General features: G+C 42.2%; 2 protein-coding genes across 9 annotated transcripts in view; one reads left to right on the forward strand and one right to left on the reverse strand.

The window, feature by feature from the left end:
- The window catches only part of pip5k1bb (phosphatidylinositol-4-phosphate 5-kinase, type I, beta b), a 35,080-nt gene extending 32,297 nt beyond the window's left edge, over window positions 1-2,783 (forward strand). Inside the window, exon 15 of one of the 2 annotated variants that reach the window (XM_085787007.1) lies at window positions 2-2,783. In XM_085787007.1, coding sequence (XP_085643133.1) covers window positions 2-4 — 3 coding nt within the window. In that variant the 3' untranslated portion in view covers window positions 5-2,783. The remainder of the gene's footprint in view (window position 1) is intronic. The other variant, XM_085787008.1, reaches the window with a different exon arrangement.
- LOC146981611 (ceramide transfer protein-like) lies at window positions 1,442-21,891 on the reverse strand. 7 transcript variants are annotated; one of them, XM_085787002.1, is made up of 18 exons: window positions 21,106-21,891; window positions 20,743-20,877; window positions 18,117-18,233; window positions 11,927-12,034; window positions 11,548-11,686; window positions 10,531-10,617; window positions 10,220-10,377; window positions 8,266-8,358; window positions 8,008-8,094; window positions 7,776-7,868; window positions 7,379-7,456; window positions 6,522-6,617; window positions 5,748-5,880; window positions 5,574-5,644; window positions 5,352-5,480; window positions 4,931-5,060; window positions 3,322-3,459; window positions 1,442-3,149 (listed from the first exon to the last, which is right to left on the reverse strand). In XM_085787002.1, exons 1-17 carry the CDS (start codon window positions 21,193-21,195, stop codon window positions 3,332-3,334), a joined length of 1,872 nt encoding a protein of 623 aa, XP_085643128.1. In that variant the 5' UTR covers window positions 21,196-21,891; the 3' UTR covers window positions 1,442-3,149; window positions 3,322-3,331. The 7 variants fall into 7 exon arrangements, with proteins under 7 accessions (XP_085643128.1, XP_085643126.1, XP_085643132.1 ...); XM_085787000.1 differs by having other exon boundaries at window positions 10,531-10,620; window positions 21,106-21,794; XM_085787001.1 differs by having other exon boundaries at window positions 2,789-3,139; window positions 3,311-3,459; window positions 21,106-21,794.
- Window positions 21,892-21,988: the final 97 nt, after the last annotated feature.

Raw genomic sequence — 21,988 nt, forward strand, 5'->3', positions numbered from 1 at the left:
GTGAAAAGAGCAGCTTTACAACCTTCATTTCCTCCTGCCAATCATAAGACAATCGTCGCACTCCATTGGACAGGCCCCCGTCAGGCCTTTAACTCCACTTTCAGTGCCGCTAGATCCATGTTGCCACTTGTATTGCCAAGACATAAAAAGACTTGAGACTCTCCACTGGTTGAAGGACTAAAAGAAGACACAAACAAAAGTCACAGCGATGGATGGTCATCTGCAAGGAGCCATGTGACATCATGTAATGTGATGAGCATCGGGCTGAACTGACTGTCGCTTTTTTAGAGCATGCGTCCATGCAGTGCCATTAAGTTTTATATATGTATCCTGTTTTCATGACCTACACAAGGATCCAAACATTTACTACAAAAACACACGAGGACAGGCTAGATAAGTCCTACATTTCTTTAAATGTTGTTTTTTTTTCTTCTTCTGAAGACCACAAAGAAATGAAACACACTTTCAAAGCTTGCAACTGCAGTAGTTGCTGATCAGATGAGAAATGTTTACAGTGAAGTAAAGATGGCATCCATGTCCCCGATGAAGGGGGACGGGCCAGTGTCACACAGAGGACACAAGCCAGCTTGTAGCCACAGCCAACACAGACAAGGAAAGACTCACATGAGTTGATACTAAAACTACCAAGGCCAAACACAGACTGCGACATGGTTAATGTGGCCAGCCCCTTTCCTAACACGTTTCCTGACATGGACCTGAAGCCCCGGCCGAGGGCGGCTGGAAGGAGATGAGAGAAAAGACAGTTACTAGCTCTTGGATGAAGCACAGAGTGGAGTGACAGTGCACTCCCTCTTAACGAAAAGGCACTTTTGACATTGGTTATGATAACTGCAAGAAATATTTTTCTCTGAGGACGTCGCTTATGTGGGTGGGCTACCTGACATGAGCACAGATTTGGATGTGTGAATATGCACTTTTATTTTTTCCTCCTCTTTCTACTCTACAAATGCACACCTCTGTAAGTCATTGATACTACATGTACAGAGACATTGAAGGAACTTTGTAGATCATTTTTGATGTGGAGCTACTAGTTTTGTGAGGTTTGCGTCACGACTGAAGATGCTTTTACTCAGGATATCCTTTGATACTGAATAAGTGTGTCCTCTTCAAGAAGTTGAGACACGCATCCTACACTTAGAAGCCGTCTGATACCTCTTCTTCAAGACCATATCCAACTATAAATGTTGAATTCCACGATCACACGTCAGTTGAGACTTAATTTATGTAAATCTCAATATTTTACCATTTGCTGAAAAAAAAACTTTAATCGCTGAATGTAAAGACAATGCATATTTATATATAGAAGAGACTCATATAAATAAACTGCTAAAAACTCAAGTGTCTACCTGTGTTTACCACCCGAAGCTGTATGACATCATTGCTGTGTACCTATGCATCATTAATCACAAAACACACCTGACTGTTGTGTAACAATTTTAATTTACAGAACATTGTCAAATTGCATTACATTTAGTGCAAATAATAACACTTCTGATGTACAACTTAGAAATATACAAAGTGTGTAGATTACTGACAAAATATCAAAATTAAAAACACTAAATGCATTCTTCAGCTGACATTGCTCATAGATCTAGCTCTGTAATCATCAGCAAAAACAATTATCCCGATCCTTCCTGACCTCTGACCTCTTAGACTGAAGGTCTGATGGTTACATTTTTAAGCATGCAGATCCACTGATTGCAAAACTCCCAACTTTTGATGGCATTTAACACAATCTAGAGTAAATATAAATCTTGAGGTAAGATGATGTGAAATGCTGAACCCCCCCTCCCCTCCCCTCTCCCTCCCTCCCTCCCCCAGCTTCATTTCTGTGTTGATAAATGCACATCTGGTGGCTGTACAGTAGAGAAAGCCAGGATGGGTTATTTTTAGGGTTCACCCTGGTGTCTAAGGCATTCTGGGGGTAGTTGATCAGTCAAAGGGCGGGAGGCCACTGCACTGTAGTGTGGCGTGTTGAAATGTAATGTTACGAGGATGACTGAGAATGTAGGGAGTGAATGACGTCCAGCTCAGCATTTGACAACTTTATCTTATCCTGCTGAGTGGCAGCAGAACTTATTTACAATTCAATCTCGTGGCTGGACAGATGTTCTTCTCATCAGGGACTGAAAATAGTGAGGGAAACGAGAGGGTGTGCGAAATGTATCCATCTCTCAGCGAGAGAAAGGATCGATTATCAGTCACTACAGCTGGTCATTAGGAAAGATGTCACTAACTGTGCATGACGTGAAGATTCAAGACGGACACGCACTGACATTAGACATTAGACCATACAGACCACAGTCAACTGCATCCCTAATCCAATTATTATCAGTTTGACTATGAGAAAAATATTGTTGAACATGAGTTAATTCGACTCTTCATCTCCCACTTTGGGTTTCCTTGGCCCATTACAGTCATCAAATTCAAGCGTTTTAACAGTCAATTCACATTTCTCACATTGGTAAACTAACTGAAAACTTAGTCTGTTTTCTCTGTACAATACATTGTGTCCATGGTGCTCTCCAAAAGCTACTTTATAACAATCTAGAAATATAAAGATTTCAAAGCTTTAGGCTCTGACCCTCCATCAAACTGCAGAGAAGTCATCACTAGAGGGACAGGAGAAGGCAAGAAAGAGGAGACACTGTACCACACCTCATCAATGCTTTTCCTGTCAATTATCTACTGTCCTCACTCATGGTAGTTACTTTAGCAGCAGCGAAACAAGTAGCTGTAATACTAGTGATTAAAGCAAACCCCCCAAAAAAGTCAAGAAGTATGTAATCATAAGAAATGTACAAAACAATTTACAAAAAAAGCAAATAATCGTTAACAACAATTCAAAAACCACTTAGGAAACTCTTGAATTTACATACAAATGTACCCATGACCAACAGATGGTGTTAAGCCATTATAATGTGGCTGGGATGAGAACTACTGATGGATTAAAGCTGTAAAACCCGTCTCCTCTACAAGCAGGTGCACTGTGGATGATATGGTCTCCTGCCTGTTGTAGTCTCAAAACACCTTCGAATTGTCAAGTGAATGGGTCGTGTAGTCATCGACAGCCTGTTCAACAATGAACTACGTAGTCTCTCCAGTGGGCGACTAGGCCCTACGCACACCTGAAACAACAAAGTCACAAGATTTAAAGTCAATGCATCAGAGATGAACATAACAGCTATCACTCCAGGCTCAGAGTGACAGATCAGCAGCAGCTTAGCGATATCTCCATCCACAGTGTAAGCAGCAGCGCTCAAACCCAGCGCTTCGGTTGCTTTCACACTTCCTGCTTACCTCTTTGTGTTCAGAAGAGGATGGGCTTCCCAGCAGTTTTCTCCTGGACGTAGGAGGTGAAGCGTTTGAGGAACTTGGGATATTCTCTCTTGGCCACGGCTCTGAGGACTGAGGCTGGAGCCCAACCTCCTGGGTTTACTGCAGCCACACAGAGGAAACATTATCAGCAGACTGTACGTTGTGTGTTAACTCATGATAAAACTATTAAGTCATAGCCCCAGATTCAGTGCACAGACTGTGGCCTAGGGGGCCCTCTAGTGGGAAAAAGAGGGGTAAACTTCTCTAACAATAGACCGGTTTGGGATTCCTCCTGCAATGCAAAGTCACAATCTCCTTAAAGGCACAAGCACACACACACTGACTGCATCCGCTGTCTGCTAGCAGCTGTACAGAACAATTAGCAGAACCACTGGCTGATGAAAGGATGTTATGAATTAACAAGGGAAATCTGTAACATCCAAGTTGTTCGTGTTTAGGTGGATGTGACAGTTGAACTGCTTTATTTGGCTAAAATGAACAAAATATATACGTATATTCTCTTTAATAGCTTGCCAGTGCATTAACTAACCCTAACCCTAACCCTAACCCTAACCCTGAATCCAATAGTTTCAAATTATATAATCAATGATTTCATTCATTTCTCCTCAGTAATCTTTCAGTGTTTTTTTATACCGGTATTCATATGGACTGTCTATAGCAGGGGTGGGGAACGTCTGGCCCATTTCAACTGGCCCGCAATGCAATACTTATATATATATATATTATATCTTCATACATGCATATATGAATAAATAAAAAAATCAGGAAAAAATATATCGCCAGCCATTAGTTTTCTGAGAGAAACAGACGGATATGTCCTATGTCCGAGTCAAGGTCAGGGTCAGTGAATACAGCATGTGATGTACGTGTCATTGGATTGGGCCGGAGTGATTGACACATGACAAGTGATGCATCATGGCGACTGTCAAGAAAAGGAAGGTGGACCAGAGCCAGTCTGGGTGGACGCAGAATGCCGCGTATTCCAGGAAAAATGGACAAATGACTTTTTCTTTGTTGAAGTGAAAGGCAAGCCAGTGTGCCTAGTTTGTGGCGAGGCGCTGGCGGTGATGAAAAAGGCAAATGTCGAGCGCCATTACAGCTCGAAACATGCTGAACTCGACGAGTTGAGAGGACAAATGTGTTTGGATAAAATGAACGCTCTTCGTCGGAGTTTGGGTGCTCAACAAGCAGCTTTCACATGACCACAGACTGACAGAGAGAATATTACGCGTGCAAGTTTTGTGGTGAGTGAATTAATAGCCACGAAGCTGAAACCTCATGCTGAAGGAGAGTTCGTGAAGGAGTGCCTTGTAGCCGCTGCAGAGCTGCTCGCGCCCGACAAAGTGAAATTATTTCAAAGCGACAGCAGTTATAGACTTTTTTTCCATCCCTAGTTATGTGTTCATAATAGGACTTTATAAAAATTGAAATGGCCCTTGATATGAACCCCTGGTCTAATGACTACAATCCCTATGGCACTTTTAGGTAGATTACAGTTAGATTGATGATGATAGGATTACTATGTTTTGCTGGCTCCCACCCTCGCCTGGGGTATTAAACACTGACTTACCATTGGCAACGTAGGTTATCTTACAAAGGATGTTGTCTCTGCTGATCTCTTTGTCACCCTCTGGCGGGCTGACCAGCGTTTGGCAGATCATGGCAACATTGATTTTGGCACGAACACACCGGTTTGTGGGCTGAAAGTAAAACAAAAACATAAAATATAAATAATCCCCAAGCTGCCACAAATCTCCCTGTAGCAGATTTGACAGGGGCAAACTATCCTTTCATCCTTTTACCCTCAGAATGGGAGCTATACACAAAGTGTTGTTTGACTGAAGGGTATGTGTAGCAACATGGTGTAATGAATCCTAATCTAATCACAGTGTGTAAATAAAGGACCGAGCAGGACGTTCACTGACAAGTTTTTGATCCACAGGATGTTTAGGCGATATTGCATAAGACCAAGTGTAATGTTGTCATCTTACAAGGGCATTGTTGTGGTCTACAGAAAAGTTGCAGACCAGCCACGTGTCAGGATCATTTTCATTTGTTGCCATGATCTTCCTGATGGCCGACAAATAGAGGACATCTCTCTGAGAGGCGGGCCACACTCTCTGAAACACAACCAGAGGCATTCGTCAAACTGGCAGGTCAACCTACTGGTCAAATGTGAAAAGATGTTTAAAACCAGCATGAGGTCAATTTACCTTGTGTGTCTGGTAAACAATGACGGCGTTATCAGAGAGCTTTTCCACCACGTTGAAATTTTCAATGGTGGCTGAGGGAGGACGAGTTCAGTCAGTTCATGACAGTAACAACAGAGACAATTAAACAGCACTGGTTTGACATTGCCTTCAGAACTTCAGAAATAGTGGACTCACTCTCCCAGTCCATTCGGACGTCTGTGTCCCAGAAGTAGTGGCAGACCTCGTGTCCTGTCACCCCCTTCACAGAATGTGTAGCTTTGAGAGGATCCAGGACGATACCGTTCTCCTCCACCTCCCTCCTGTACACCTGTTCCACACAGTGCAGACAGTGAGAAACACAGGTACTTAAAATACCCCAAGCATCAAACATCACCGCTCTCTTTTCATCCGCTCAAAACAGCCCTACTCAGAACGGCTGGTTTCAGAGACTGTCCCTTTAAATGCAAATGAACCGCTGCTTGCCCCACCCCACCCACTCTACTGGCGCCAGGTAGGAGTGGGGTTATGCAAATTCGAAAGCTAGTTCACTGGAAGACATCTGAGGGAACAGCTCATAAATCCACATGGATTTTAACCTAGGGAGCCTGCACATTACAGATTTTTTTGTCAATTCTCGCAGTTTGGGGGCCGAAAGGCAAGACAAACACCCAAACATATGTTAAAGAGCCTTCAAAAAGTGATATTTCCATAATATGTCCCCTTTAATGCTACCAATGACTGACAGCTATTCAAACAGTAAACAGAGGCTTGATGGTTTATTCAAGTACTGATAACTCATTTTTTAGATAATTTTTTCATTGTCACATGATTACTTTAAGCTAATACATTTTCCCTTTCTTTGTTTTTAAAAAAAGCAACTGTGTATTGATACATCAAAGAGTATTTAAATATTCACAGCTTTCAAACAGGGAAAATGATTCATAAGCAGCCGCTCTCCTCTAGACTCACCTTCATCTCTCCTTCTTCTATTACCAGCTGCCAGTTGGCATCTCCACCCACATCCTGAAGAGAGTAGGTCATATGATTCTGCACCATCTCCTCCACCTGAGAGAAAGACAGACATTGATTAAATTCATGTTTGTCAGTGTCTTTCTGTTATTTACCTAAGTCAAGGAGTCTCTCATGCTTTGGAACTGGATGAAACTGGATGCAGCTCAGGGAGAAGTGGACCACATCGCATCCGGCGTGATCCGCTCAAGTTTAATGATTTACAGTCTAGAGAAGTCTGCACATCTGTGTACCTGCAGATATTTCATTACAGAGGTTTGATACCATCATCCGAGGCAAACAAAGAAAAAAATATTTCTCTTTCAGAATCTTAGGAATTCCTTAAGCAAATTTATTAGCCACTGAGCAGCAAGTAAGTAAATATTTAACACATGATCCTGCTTGCAGGTGTTATTCAACATCCCAATAATGCCTAAAGAAAACAGTGTGTAGACGGTCTTGATTCATGCCTGTGCATGCTGTGGAGGACTGTGTGAAGTGAGGACTAGATTGTAACCATGCAGCATAGGACTTTTAAGTGGAAAAAGGGCAGCTGTTGTGCGATGAAGACAAACTGTTGGTCACTCCAGGAATCTCAATTTGTCTTGTTGAATTTCTTTGTCCTAGTGCATCATGTAATATTATAATAACAATGAGTTTGATGTAGAAATATATTCAAACACATGGAAAATGTATGTGAAATCCTAAAGACAGTGGTTAGTAGACATTCTCCATCTATCTGCTCATAGTGTCTGACTGTGGTGAAAAGCAGTAGGCGTTTGCAGATAAAGTTGCTCTCTGTCAACCTCATACAGTACCTGAGCGCTGAATCTGTGCACATCATCCAAAGCACTGAGGAGCTCAGTGGAAGACAGGGAAGAAGAATGGCTACGGAGCTGTACCGCAGACAGAGCGTTAAGAAAAGAGACAGAGGTAAGGAACAAAACTGAAAAAGGTGCCACCCAAGCAGACCAAAGCACACAATCAACCTGCCCAAGTAGCATTTCATGTCAGGATATTATGTAAGCTCTGGAAATATGGCAAGAAGCACAAAATGATTTGCTGAAAGTTTTCAGAAAAAAACCCCATAAAGCTTTACAGATAGGTCACACAGGTTGTAAGAAAGAGTTTCAGAAAAGAGGAGCAACTTGCACTCTTAAATTAAGTAAGATAGAAACACAGTTGTACAAGAAAGGGATTATGGGGAATGAGCACCTTGTTGGCCAATCTGTGTGTACCGATGGTGGAGTAGGCGTCTCCAGATGTGACTGAGGAAGACTGAGATATCCTAACCTTCTCTGACTGGCACTGAGGGACACAGAGAAGAAGACAGTAGATGGTAGAGAACAAAAAGGCAGTGAGGAATAAGAAACTTTCAATATTCCTACAACATTAAATGTGTGGTTGAACTGTGCAGGACAGTTTTATTGTGCAGTTTTCATCCCACCTGCTCTTCTATCTTGTCTTGTCTGTCCAGTGCTGCCTCCACAGCATCAAAGAACTCATCCTCATTGATCAGACTGTTTGGCCCCTCCTGTTGAGATGAAACAACGCATAACAACACTGCAAGAATTATGACAATACTGAGGGAACAGCCCGAATGATTAAACTGATTAAAATGCACATGTAAGGAGTGAGAGAAAATATTCTCCTGTGGTTTATCAAGCAGGTTCTGCTCCATTAGGGTTTGTCTAGTTCATCTTGCCTCATAGTCTGGGCCTCCGTAGTGTGACTTTTTCTTCAGTTCATGCATCGCAGATTTGTAGGCATCTTCTACCCTCCTCCTCTTCTCCAACTCCTACACACAAACAGAAAAGTGTAGTACAGTTATGATAAGAGTTTACAAAAAAAGTAAAAAATAAAATGAAATAAAGGAGAGAAGAGAGGTCTGCATGTCACAAACAGTTTGGCAAACCCACTACATCAACACTGTGTACGCACTCAAACAGGTTTTACCTAATGCCTCATTCCCTGCCAGAGGCAAAACAACACACCTCCCACAAATGAACCACAAGTACAATAGAGAACTTCAGTTCAGTTCAAGACCTACTGTATTCATTATCTGTGACTGAAAAGCAAAGGAAACCCAACAAACCAGCCTGAGCATTTTGTCTCTTCGTGTGAGCAAATGAATTAAGAAAAATTTGCAGAGAAGACTTCACTTTGGTCACATTTCAGATGGAGTTTATCCACACTGGTGTAAGAGAAAGCAAGTGAACTTAAGTAAATATGAGTAAAAGTATACAGTAATACAAATCAATTGTGCTTTCCATAGAACACTGAAAGGAAAGAGGTGTAGACATACAATACTTCCCAGATTAAATAAATAGGAAGTGATCTTGCCGTCAGCTGTGTGTAACAGACAGTGACCTACTGTAAAGAAGCGGCTGCCCGTCTGTAATGGTATCCACTTCTGTGTCTGGCATGTGAGCAGCTCCGTCCTCCTTTGTAGCGAGGGTTTCCATAAATTTCGCCATGAAGTCCGAGTAGTCATTTTCTAATTAACTTTCTGTCCAGGTCCGGTTGTGTCTCGGTCCTTTTAAGTGTGTGCTCTGAAACTATCTCTATTCCCCTATACCACATTGGCAACTTAACTTAACACACATAACCACACACAGATAAGAGTGAGGTAGTTTCACTTCAAGCTGACTGAGAGAGCTAGCCGGCTTTTGTAAGTTTTAGGGTTGGGCAGCCCGCCTTTGCACACAAAGAAAAAAATGGTAAGAAACTGGTTTGACAACATCAGCTGACCAGGGTGCATGTGCAACTCTACAGAGCTGAGATCTACAGAGTGCTCTCTAGATACAATAAAAAGCTATGGATGGTAAAAAAGGTGTTGTGGGAATTCCAATAACTCAAAGTGGTTGAAGCCCATTATTTACCAACAGGTGCATTTATGCCTCTGGCAGGAAAGTCTGCCAGCTGGTTCTATACCGGTTAATATGAGATTCAATGAAGCTGTTTTATATGATCACCTCTGAAACAGCTGAACCCAGTAATAAACTTGTTTTCAGTCATCTGAAAAAATGCGGACTGAACACTGATTTTTGACCAGCTTTTGAGTTGAACAAGGAACTACTGTGAAATACCTTGCTACAGAAACATTTCATGAAGTCTAGTTAACATTTCCCACAAAAAATATACAGAGACTACAACAACAACAAATCTGCTACTGTTGAGTTACCAAATAAATATGCCCATATAAATGTGGAATAAATAAAGACATGAGCACATGCAACTGTTACGTGTTCCACAACCTAACCTGAGAGTTTAAGAATAGGGACTAGAAGCAGATTTAAATACATCCTAAGGAATGCCTAATCTTGTCATTAATAGAGATGTATATTTTGTAAAGCATAAACAGTATATTCCCCATCAACATGACTGTTCTCGTAGACTACAAAGATGACTTGACGACGTGGCTAGCAGAATATTGCACCACATGCTTGTCACCTGAGGGATAGAGGCCAAAACATCAACTCTTGGTCACAAGGACAAACTCCTCAAAACAACGCAGGGTGACAATTAGTTTCTTAGCCTGCGTCGCTTAACATGCAGCTAGCACGCCCACTCAGGAAGACGACTATTATTCACATGACACTTCACGCTCTGAGGGCGCTATTTATTTTGTTCACTGTGTGCAGAGTGCAGGAGCAGACCTTGTCCAGTCTTTTCTGCCAGCTGTCCTCACGTTTGACCATCAGCTCGATGCAGTGGGACAAGGTAGAGAGGATCCCTGCTGTCGTGGCCTTGAAGGTGATGGCCTCCCCCTTGAAGTCGATCCCGTTGATCCCTTTGGGGCTGGCAGGGGGAAACACTGGCGCAGGCACAAACATGAAAAGACTGTTCAGAGCTGCCTCGTGACTTTCTTCTAACTTTTCACATTGTAAATGAATCAGTAATTTTGTGTTTTTTCACACATATCTGCAAATGAAGTGAAAAATGTGACAGTATCGCCAAAAAAACTCACATTTCTCTTTGCTGCCATTGTTGTTGTGATTATATTCACCGGCGTCAGGTCTTGTAGTGGTAGGAAAGTCATCTTCGTCCTCCTCGACTTCTGGTAAGAAAACAGCAGAAGCTTTAGATCTGTCTACTATCCTATAACCACAATACAAAATGGCATTAATTAAACCTGTACATACAGCTAAGACTATAACATTTAACATTTCAAAACATACATACTGTACATTTTAGATTTAGAATGGACCATATCATTTATTTACTCATCAATTGAGTCATATCCTCCCTTAGTGCTGTGGTAAGATTTATGCAATTTAAGGCCACAATTTTGCAATTCACTTTCTAGATCCTGGAACCCGAAGAAGTGTATTACTCACTGCAGACTAGGATCTTAAATTGTCAGTGAAACAGGCTGAAAAAATTCTGGCGGCAGAAATGTTCTCTGTCTGCCAAACAATTCCTGAGAAATGCTGATTTTTAATGTGAAACTGTCGGAATTTTTACTGGATTTAATCACAGGGTCTGTTGGTTTTGGAGAGGAGGATACCTCTGCAGATAATTTGGCTCCCAGTAAAAAGCTCCTGATCAACACAGAGGAAATCCTAACTGCAGTGATGGTGAAGAAAATGACACATGACACATGTCAGACTATTTTTGACGTGGTGACTTTTGTGATTATTTTAACTGAGAGACCCCTTGCAGCATAAAATTATATTGTGTGCTTAGATCAAAGCTACTGCCTCAAGACTAAACAACTCACAGAGTGCCTTGATTCTCAAAGTGTATTTCTAACCACTCGCCATCAATTCTCATACGACATGAACCAAGTGAAAAAAACATTCCCATCTCTTTCCATAGCCAGTAAATATCAAGACTAATTTATCCTCACCATGTCAACACTACTCTATATATCAGATTTGTTTGCATCAAGCAGGGCCCATTTAAAACAAATCTAGATCCATTTAAACTAAATATTTGACAATGATATGAGAAGCATTAAAAGTGTATTTATACTACATGTTACCTCGGTCTCTCTGAAATTCATCTTTGGAGACAACATCAGCACAGGAGTCAAAGTATTTCTGCAGGGTGTCTACTTGTCTGCACAGAATGTCTCGAAAGGTTTCCATTTCTGCAAGCTTCTCACGCAACCTGTGCCCCTTCTGTGCAGAGAGGAAGAGAAGTGCAGAGATGCAAACAGCAGGAAAAGAAAATTGGTCAATTGGTCTCTTGTCAGAGAAAAGAGTAATTTCTGTTTTGTTATTTCAACCATAAGCAAAGGTGATTATATATTATATATAAAAACAACAACACCAACACAACACAGATACTATATAGCCGGCATGATTTATAATATCATCTTTCAACTCAATCAATAAACTGTGACCATGCTTTGTGTTTACCTTGAAGGAGGACGTGGACGTGGCAGACAAGGCACTGGCTGCGGAGGTGAGGGACAACATGGAACCATGACGCCTCAGGCTGGTTTCTGAACCATAACCAGACTCGGCCTGTAATCCAGACAAGAGACAAAGGGACAGAATGGAGGAATGAGTGGGTATGATGAAGATGGGAAGAGACAGAGGAAAACAGAGTGTGTGTGGAGGAAGAACAGTGGAGCAGAGTTCTGTGAGTGCATAAAAGAAACATTAAACAACCACCATTAAAAAATGTCTGTTGCTCATCAAACTAGACAATGAGACGGAGAAAAGTGGGGATCGATTCTAGCAGTCAGCTGCACTGAGTAACGCTGAGCTGCACCAGAGCAAGGGCCTACACCTACACAAACAGTCTGTCGACACACTTTCAATTCAACAGACCTGATACTAGGTGGTTGAGGAACAGTGGAAATAAATTACACTGTATCCCAGAGTGAACCAGTCTGAGCTGGACTGAGACTTTCTGGGGTTACACAGCCATAAAATGTCCTGTCTCACACATATAACGTAGATAAATGAATGGGCATTGAGGAGTAGCAGTGTGGCAGCATTTGCCAACTTATATTAAGTCGGACCTCCCGCCGCCCAAAAATAAAATTTTGTCCCACATGCAGCTGTTACATGTTATCATCTACGTTAAAGGGAGAGCGCCAGTCCCACTCATAATTCTGGTGTTATGTTTTATGAGTCTGGATTTATTTGCCTGGGTGTCATGTGTAATTTTCCTGCTGATTATTTAATTGCCTCTCATCTGTTGTTACTCATGACTCAGACGGTTTGCTAATCTTGTTAGTTTGCAATGCAGAAGTACGGTGAGCAAACGGAAGAGGGAGGTGATCAGTGGGAGCGAGCACGGTGCATACTGTTTAAGGGAGGTCATCTTAAAGACGACTCCATGTTTCCTCTTCCAGAATATGTTTACATTCATACAAAACTGTGATATTAAGATTTAAAGAACACATTTAAGCATTAACATAGATTAAAAAAACACTGCCAATCACACAGTACTTCAGTGGGTTTAGTTGAAAATCTGAAATAAAGGCAATCTGTGAAATAAATGCAATCAGTAGAGATTCAGTTCCAAAACCAAAGTCAAGTCATATTTCACTATAATCAGCTACTATCCTTATCAGATGAAAGATAGGAAGTGGAAGTGAATGGCAATGAATACCCCATACAAGAGATTTAAATTCAACAATACGACAACTCCAGCCTCAAAATGGACCCAACTCATTCTAAACAATAATTAAACATTTACAATATTAACAAAGTTAGAATCACAGGCATCACTAAAGGGACACTACAGCTAATAGTCTGTTGCGTTTTCTCATACAAAGATTGATTATTGAAGTAGATATTTGCCACTGGAAGCCAAAAGTCAAGTCAGTTGAAAAACAAGGTACTAGTTTTTATCCGGCTGGGCTGTAACTGGCCCGTCACAATCCTGCAAAAAGGAAAGCAAGTGGCAGAGCTGAGTGCCAAGAGTGTTCATTTAAAATATTGGAAGTCAGTGACATTTGACACTATGACTTGTGGTCGGGAAAATACTTAGCTCAACAAATATTGTTTTGATTACCCACGCTGCCACAGGAATTTATTTCTTAACTGCTTATTTGTTTTTTGGCTTGTATTTGTACAACACTCAGGTTTCAACTAAATTGGTGTGACACAGACATGTGTCCCTATAATAAGACATTTAACAAACATCGACTTGTTGACCTTTTGCCACGATTAACAATTCAGAGACATGACAATGACAGCTGTGTAGTTACAGTAAATAAAAAATGTTGGCCCAAAAGTGGTGTTGCTGACTATCTTGCAACTCCGTCAGGATTGGATTGGCTTTAGTTTATTTCATGTAATATTGTGCAGGCTGCTGAAAACAGAATGACTGTATTGATAGTTTAGATAGACCAAGAGGCAAAGCAAAGCAGCGCAAAGAATCGATGAAGCTCAATCTGAGAGAGTCGTCTATATGCACCTGGTCAGCTGCATGATACAACCATGCAAACTGAACAACACCCACTCATACAAAACATGTGAAATGGCATCTTGTGCCCACAGCTTTGTGATGAGTGTAGAATAACTGACCATAGCAACCACCACTGAGTAGCTCTACACATCCAAACACACTGCTGTTTAGGGAATTACTTCTCATTAAAAATGCTGCTAGTCCAGCACACACCCATGCAGCCTAAGCTAAGCTTCATTTATAAAACATAGTGGCATGCAGTAGAATACAATGCTAAAGATAGCCTACCGGCAATATTAATGTGGAAAAACTGCATGCACGTGCACAGAGAATAAGTATTTTATTCACTGTAAGGAATAATTATTCATGTCACTACACTGGCATACTGATGACTGATGAAGTACTTCAGTGTGAGTGACAGTGAGAAAGCAGCATGCCAACATGCTATAAGCCCACCATTTGGCCATTCCGGCAGCCAAAGCAGAGCAGGACGCTGCTGCAGTCCCGGCAGCTCGCTGCCCCCAACATGGCCCAGACGCTCCCCCAACACTCCCAATGTTTAAGGCTTAAATCCAGTGTCCCAGTTCCCCTGGACACACCTCACTAACAAACAAAAGGGAAGAGGAGGTGGTGGAGAGGAGAAGAGACGCTACACTGGCCCAGCTTAGCTAATCACTTATAGAAAGAAGTGATGAGAGAAAGAAGGAAAGAAGGAAGGAAGAGAAAAAGTAGTTAATGGCTCCGTAGAGGACAGAGGAGAGGCAGATGCTAGACGCTCCATGATGAAGAAGAAGAAGAGATGGACTGAGCCAAGAGGACGGGTCTTGTAATTCCTCGGGCAGATCGAAGTGGGTCTGCTCTCAGTCGTTTCCTCTGCAGACACACATGTGCGCTCAGAGACACTCATCTACATGCACTCCTGCTGTTCTGCAATATATGTCAACAGACCACACACCCTGATATGTGAAACCTTTTCATCTTGTTGTTCCCTTTGTCCGGAACCCATTACTGAGCAAGCAACCGCGCCTGAGCGTGTCTGCATGGAGGAAAGAGACCGAGAGACGGGTAAAAATGAAGGATGCATGTCTGTATGCATTAGAGAGAGAGAGAGAAAGAAAGAGACTATGGCTGTCTGGAGCTGTTTGTGTGATAAACCACTGAAGTACAAAAGGGTGGGCGAGTGAAGCAGCCTACTGTATATTATGACAGAGAAAAGGAACAGAGAGATAGAGAGAGAGAGAGAGAGAGTGGGAGGAAGGGAACAACATTTGTCTGGGGCTTTTGCTTGACTTCCATCTACCTCACTGTCCCTTCTCCTTTCATTCCTTCTTATTGCAATATGCTGACATGCCCTTGTGAAATCTGATCTGGTCCAGCAGGGTTCAGGCTGCAGCAACATCCAGCCTGACCAAGCGGTGTCAAAACTACAGATAGGTGCAGGGGGTTTTCCCCACTCCCCTCTGATATCACCCCCTCTGAATCTGACTGAATGGAACAGTCCTCTCTGTTGTGAGCAATGAGTACCTCTTGATTTTTTGTTGCTGTGAGAACAAGCGATTAAAAAAAAAAAAATCATTATTCATCAGGAGCTGCACTTAATGTCCCAGAATTTAGCACGATGTCCCTCCACCAACACAAACACACCAACGCGTTATAAACACAATGGGCTTGCACAACAACTGCTTACCTTTCCTCAACAATAACTGCCTAGTTTTGTAAAATGGGCAAATGACGGTGGTTTGTATTTACAAAGTGTAACATAAGAAACACTTAAATGCTGCAATGGTGACTTGTTTAACCCACGTTTAACCACATTTTTATCGTTTTGAAACCAAGACAAACCCTCAAATAGTTTCTTGCAACATTTCAAAAAATGTTTAGTTGGTTCATTCTAAAAGGTTATTCGTTGTCCCAGTTTCTACTTGAGTCAACTGTCCAGGGCTTTAAAAGAGACAGAAAGTTAAACTATAAGCGTCACTTAATGCTTTAGGGAGAAAGCTTAAGATTTAATTACTTGTAACAATTCCAAATATATTATTTTTCATGACAGTAATGTTGGAAAGCTGCTGTATGTATCAGGGCTCCAGACTCACAGTGACCCCTGACTTAAAATTTTAGGAGTGTAAGCAAAAAATTTAGGGGCGCACATTGTAAATCGATTTGCAAAGCCAATATTCACATTTCCTTTTCATTCATGATCCTCACACACATTGGCCTGACAACTGTTAATAGATAGATAGATATACTTTATTGATCCCAAGCTGGAAAATGACAGATTTCAGATACTTTGAGTCGCCACTTCCACATTTCACCAGTGATAAAATAAATAAATAAAAATACTGGTTGCACATGTGCAAGTAGATGAAAAATGTACTTGCACTATCTCAATTTTAATTTTAAAATGCCCCCATTTAGCGGCAGTCTGGAGCCCTGTGTATGAATGTGTATTACACCTATTCTTTTGTAATCAGATTTCCAGCACTGGAAATGGACGCGAAACCTATATTGTACATCTTATTTATCAATATCTGTAGAATAACTAAAAATAGACACAGTCCTGAGGTGGGCTACACTGGTTCATTCATTTTGGAGCGTCCAACCTCTGATGCAACGTCTACTATCTGCATACAAGTAGTGAACACTGGATGGTGCAAGTCCCTGTGTGTCCAGCTGGGAGCAGTGCTGACACACTCACCTACAGCAATGCTGCAGGTGGTGCAGCAATTTAGTCCAGTGAGGTTACTGAAGGCCACAGTCCAGACATAACCCTGAAATACTCTCACACTGTTGTTAATGGGCGAGAGACCTGCAGTCACTCACACACAGTCGACATGCCAACATCCAGTGGCTCTGCGGAAACCATCCATGGCACCGTTTTTGCAGAGAAGTGGGGCTAATGAGAGTTCACAGGACAGTGATTATTTTCTCAAGCATGGTGTGTTTTCTGTGGTCTCCCACCTACAATTTTAATGTGGCTAACAAATGAGAAGACAAATTATTAATTTACATAACTAAAATCACTTGTGCAGCGACAACACAGACCTCTTGTCACATTTCATACAACACTACAATGATTGGTATTACTCAGGTTTATTGCCTGTACTGTAGAAATACATTTGTAACACTGTGTAAGCAAGTCAATAAAAACTAAGAAAGAAAGATAAGAAAAGAGAGAAAAATAAGACTGAACTGATCGTTAACTATCTATAGACAGAATTATCGTATGACAGAACACAGTTTTTCTTTGAAAGAATTAACTACAGTAAAACAGATTGTTCTGTTTTATATGCACATTGTGGTGTTGTGGAAAAACACCACAACTTTGTTTGTTATAAAGTTACAAAACCCATCTGGCCTGCCTTATCTCAACATGTTTAAGACATGTGATTTTTGTGTAATAATGTTTGCAGCAACCAAAGAGCATTACAGACCTCAGCCTAATGAACTCCTGACTGAATAGCTCGCTTAAGCAGTGACTAATAGTCACCAACACACTGCACACATAAACCACCTAAATACAACCTTTCACACACTAACAATATGAACCACAACCATGACAACATACTCAGTCTACTTCACAACTCTTAAATTAACTAGATGTCCTGGCAGAATGAGCAGCTGCCTGGTATCTGATGACAGGGGATACCCCCACCTCAACACCTCACTCCTCAGATTCCTCACATTCCCAGGGTAAATGGCCCTGTGTGCGTTCGTGAATGTGTGTCCGAATCTCTGTCCAGCCACACCCAGCTCACCGAACAAAACAGATAACACCCTGTCTGTTCCATAAATCGTGCCGACCCAAAACTGAACCCAAATACCTGAAATAGGTGAATAATGCAGCAAAACAAAACTTTCAGCAGGCGATTAGCCAAGCAAGCCAAAAAAGGAATAAAATATTTATCACAGCCCATGGGACTGACACCATATGACAAAGGAAGATGTTTTTAAATTCTTGACAAACACCAAGCAAATAATACAAATTAAAAAAACAAAACAATGGAAACTACAGGGACTGGTTTCAAGCATCCAGGCTGTAATGCAGCTGACTTTCTTGCAGTTTGGGCAAAATTCCTCTGAATCACAACAAAGTCTGTCTGAGAAGCAAGCCAACATGTTAAAAGGAGCCAGGAGGATCCACAAAATCTCTGTTGAAGAAAAAGAGAAAGATGTGCTACTCACCTTGTGCAGCTCTATCGACTCAATCCACTGGAGTCTGTGCTCAGGATCTTCAGCCCTGAGGTACCAAACACTGTCATTCACGCTGATGTCAAAACGACACTCGTCAAACTCATGAGGCTGCACAGAAAGAAGAGAGGGCTCATGAATAATCATCAGGCAGAGAGTGCATGAGTCATGTCAGGAAATACCATCACCAAATCCAAATGTCTTTATTTGAATAGCAAAATGCAAACATTCTCTGAAACAATTTTCCCTTGATCAATAAATATCACTCAGGAAAAGGGGAGAAAAATTCTATTATGACACTTCTACAAGTCATCTGTCTGTTTCTGACACTGGCTGACTATTCGTGTGACACATTCTGGACACACATGGATTAAATCAGTCACAGAACGCCTCAGCCACACACAATAAACAGGAATTTTAATTAGAAACTGATGCATTTTGTCTCGAGCCACAACCCTACACAGCCGCAACAGAGCTGTGCAAAAACACAGATATTCTTCCAGCATGCCTCTGTCTGATCCTGGGTCACCGTGACCTTTCCTTCCACTATTGGGCCAAATCTTTCAGCTATTTCACTCCCCCGTTCTACAGTGCACCCCACCCAGCTCCACCTACTGACCTGCACCCAAAACACGTGCACCCAAGAATTTCACCCAAGAGTTTCCTCCGTGACTGGAATTTAAACCCCTGCACTCAGCTGTGGCGAGATCTGCTTTGCAAAGGTTTCTATTGAGAAATAAGACACAGGTGACTTGAATATCCCCCGAGTCTTTCTCCTCGGTAGCGACGAGACTACAGCTGCTCTGTCAGCTGACATAACCTCATGTTGCCTAAGTTCAATTAGATTTGCAGAATGACACTCATGTGCTGCCACTGACAACTCCAGCTCTGAAAACAAACTGTCAGCCTGAATAACTTTATGCAACATTGTCTCAACAGTTTAACACTGGTATCAAATTTTACAAGTTGTTTATCTGGAATGCTGAAAGGGGTGAGTGCTTTTCTCTTGTCCTGACTTTTCCGTTGCAGTCAGATAACCTTACTGCAGTCTCCTCCCTCCCTCCCATACAGGTGTAACATCAAAAATGCCCAACAGTTTCAAAATTTCACTATAAGGAAGGTATGCAGTGGTAACCTCAAGTGTACCCAGCCATGATGCCATTACTGGTTAGAGGAAACCAGTCTATCTTACTGTGCTGTATCAGACACGGCCCATAAACCTCCGCTTTACAATCCAATTTATACCTCCTTCATTCTGCCTGGAACATTTTCTTTCCCCTTGCGTAAGCACTACTGTCCATGCTGTCCTGGCTCTTTCCCTTGTATAGAACTGTGGCATTTTCAGTATAAGGATGAGGGCTAATCAGTAAAACACTGACAGTCCGAGTTTATAAAAAGAGACATTTAACACTTAGTTTTTTTCTTCTGTGAGCAGTCTTTACAGTGGTAGGTCTGCTTACCGATTTGCATTTGAAAGAAAATACTACCTCACAGAATAAATAGAAATACCTACTATTATTATTCACTCAAGGGTGCTCTGTATAAAGTAACAGGAAACACTAGTGCTGAGATGCAATAAGAGTCTGAGATAGTGGATCTTCGGAACGATAGGAATTACAACAGGAATTTTCAGACAGTAACATTTCCTGCAGATTTTGCCTCTGTGCGAGGAGGACAGTCTGGTGTCTGCAACTCCACAATATGCAACAGACTGATGTTAGGCAAGAAGAGAAGCAGAGGCATGTTTCTGCATTCCTGACTCCCCAGACCAGGCTCCTTAGACAGCACTGGCTTTTGATTTTTAGAAAGAAGACAGAGGCAGTAACAAGTGGCTGTGTGGGTCATATTAGTCTAATCATGAGTGAGCTTGGGTAATTAAACTGTGTACACTCCAAGTTAGGCACCTATAACAAAATTACACAACACTATGAATGGCGTGTGGAGTCCCATTCAGATTTGCACAGTAATGCTTGCTCAAATGACTACTTTGACTAAGTTTTCCTGTTACTGTTTTTTAATCCAGGGTTAAGTCATATAATCCCTATTGCACAAATCACAGTGAGACCATTTGTTTGGCCTCTGTACTTGGTGGCGGTATGCTCAGAGAGACCAGTGAATATTTAACCAGGGTGTGGGATTTCAGCTTATCTCACCAACAAAACGGGAGGCCTGCATAGGGAGGAACAGGCCCAATCTCTACAGTATATGGTTATTAGCTTACATTTTAACTGTAGGAATGCCTAAATTCAGGTAGTCTGTGCAGTAGGTGCCACGGAGCAGGAGGAGCCATGATGGGAGTGTGCTCCAATGACTGCTGGGAGCCTTTGTCTGCTAAAATACAAGTCTGAATCTGAACCTGCTATCTTAGTAATGGCCTCATTACTTGTTAAACTTTACTGTTTTATCTATGAACAACACGGATTGAAGGAATACAAGTCCAAGTCGATGCTGGTTACATGAAGACAAAATCAAAACATCGCCACTTCCTCAACAGTTAGTTTCACTCAGAGATCCTCATTCAGTAAAAATGTGACCAGGTCCTGCGCTCACGGTGCCATCTACCTGTGCATTAGACCGCAGGGGAGAAATGTCCCTTCCTGCTGTCAGAGTAAATACGTACCGTGATGACAGCCTTGCTGAGGCACAGAGACCCCCTGCAGCCGTACTCCCGTTCATCCTGGGACTTGTAGTAGCTCAGAGTGTTGTTTTTCAACACGACCCATCGGTCCTGCCATCCGTGTATGTAATTTGTCCACTGTTAACACACACACACAAGAGACACAAGACAGGTTAGTTGCACTCTGCAGTAAACAGATCCCGAGGCAAAGTAAGTGATGATGTACCTGCAGGAATGAACCCAGCTGTCCTAACACATTATAAATGTCCGCCTGGGTTTCAGACTAATGCTATGTTACTAAAACACCGGAGCTAGAAGTTGTTTCTGCATCATAAACCACTGTGACATTCACGGTAATTCACTTACTTTGCTCAAAACGCCTCCGTGCTCCACCAGCTGCCCAGATTCCGGGTCCACATCCTCATCCGAGCCGGACGATGAACTTTTCTCGGACATTTAAATCCAAGGTTGGGAGAAAGATAAACTTGACTCTGATTTTTATGGACAGAGCCACGTAGTTATCAGTTCAAAACGCGTCGCTGTCCAACCTGCTGACAGCTTCTTCAACTTAGCCTAACCCCCCACCCCCCACCCCCCAACGAAATAACGTTAATTGGGCATTAACTGAGCAAGCAAAAAACATCGGCTGGATAGCGTTAACGTAATTTATCTAAAGTCGTTTCCCGAGATAGCTTGTTTTTTTCTAGAGCTAGTTTAGAGGTGACAGCTGAGTCTGAACTTCTCGGGTTTTTGCGGGCTTTGTTTTGAAACTGACGTCGAATACCAATGAGACTAAGCTAGTTAGCGTTAGCTGTCAAACGACGCAACCAGCTAGCGTTAACTTAACCAGCAAACTTGTGACCGCTCTCGTTGTAGCTCTCGTAGCCTCGGTCGGTGAGAGTGAGCGACAAAAGGAGGCCTTAATGTTAACGCTGTGCCTGAACTCCAGTCTGCAAAACGACGAGAGACGAGCTGCACCGCTGCTGCTGCTGCTGCTGCTGCTGCTGTTGTAGTTCCGCAGTTAAGTTAGCCCGTAGCTGAGGACTGACTAGCTTGTCTTCATTCAGGTCCGGTGGGCTTGGAGCGGGGAGGAGGGGAGGGGAGGGGAGGGGAGGGGAGGGGGGAGCTGTGGCCACGCTTTACTGTGTACGTACAGAGACTGACGTCAAGCTGCACACAGGTACGACCAAACCGGAAGTTCAATACATGTACCTTCAAATTAAAAGCTTCACTTTGTCAAGTCGGTCAA

Source organism: Trachurus japonicus, chromosome 9 (genome assembly GCF_045865225.1).
Source record: "Trachurus japonicus isolate A0001 chromosome 9, Traja_1.0".
In the NCBI taxonomy this organism is placed as follows: domain Eukaryota; kingdom Metazoa; phylum Chordata; class Actinopteri; order Carangiformes; family Carangidae; genus Trachurus; species Trachurus japonicus.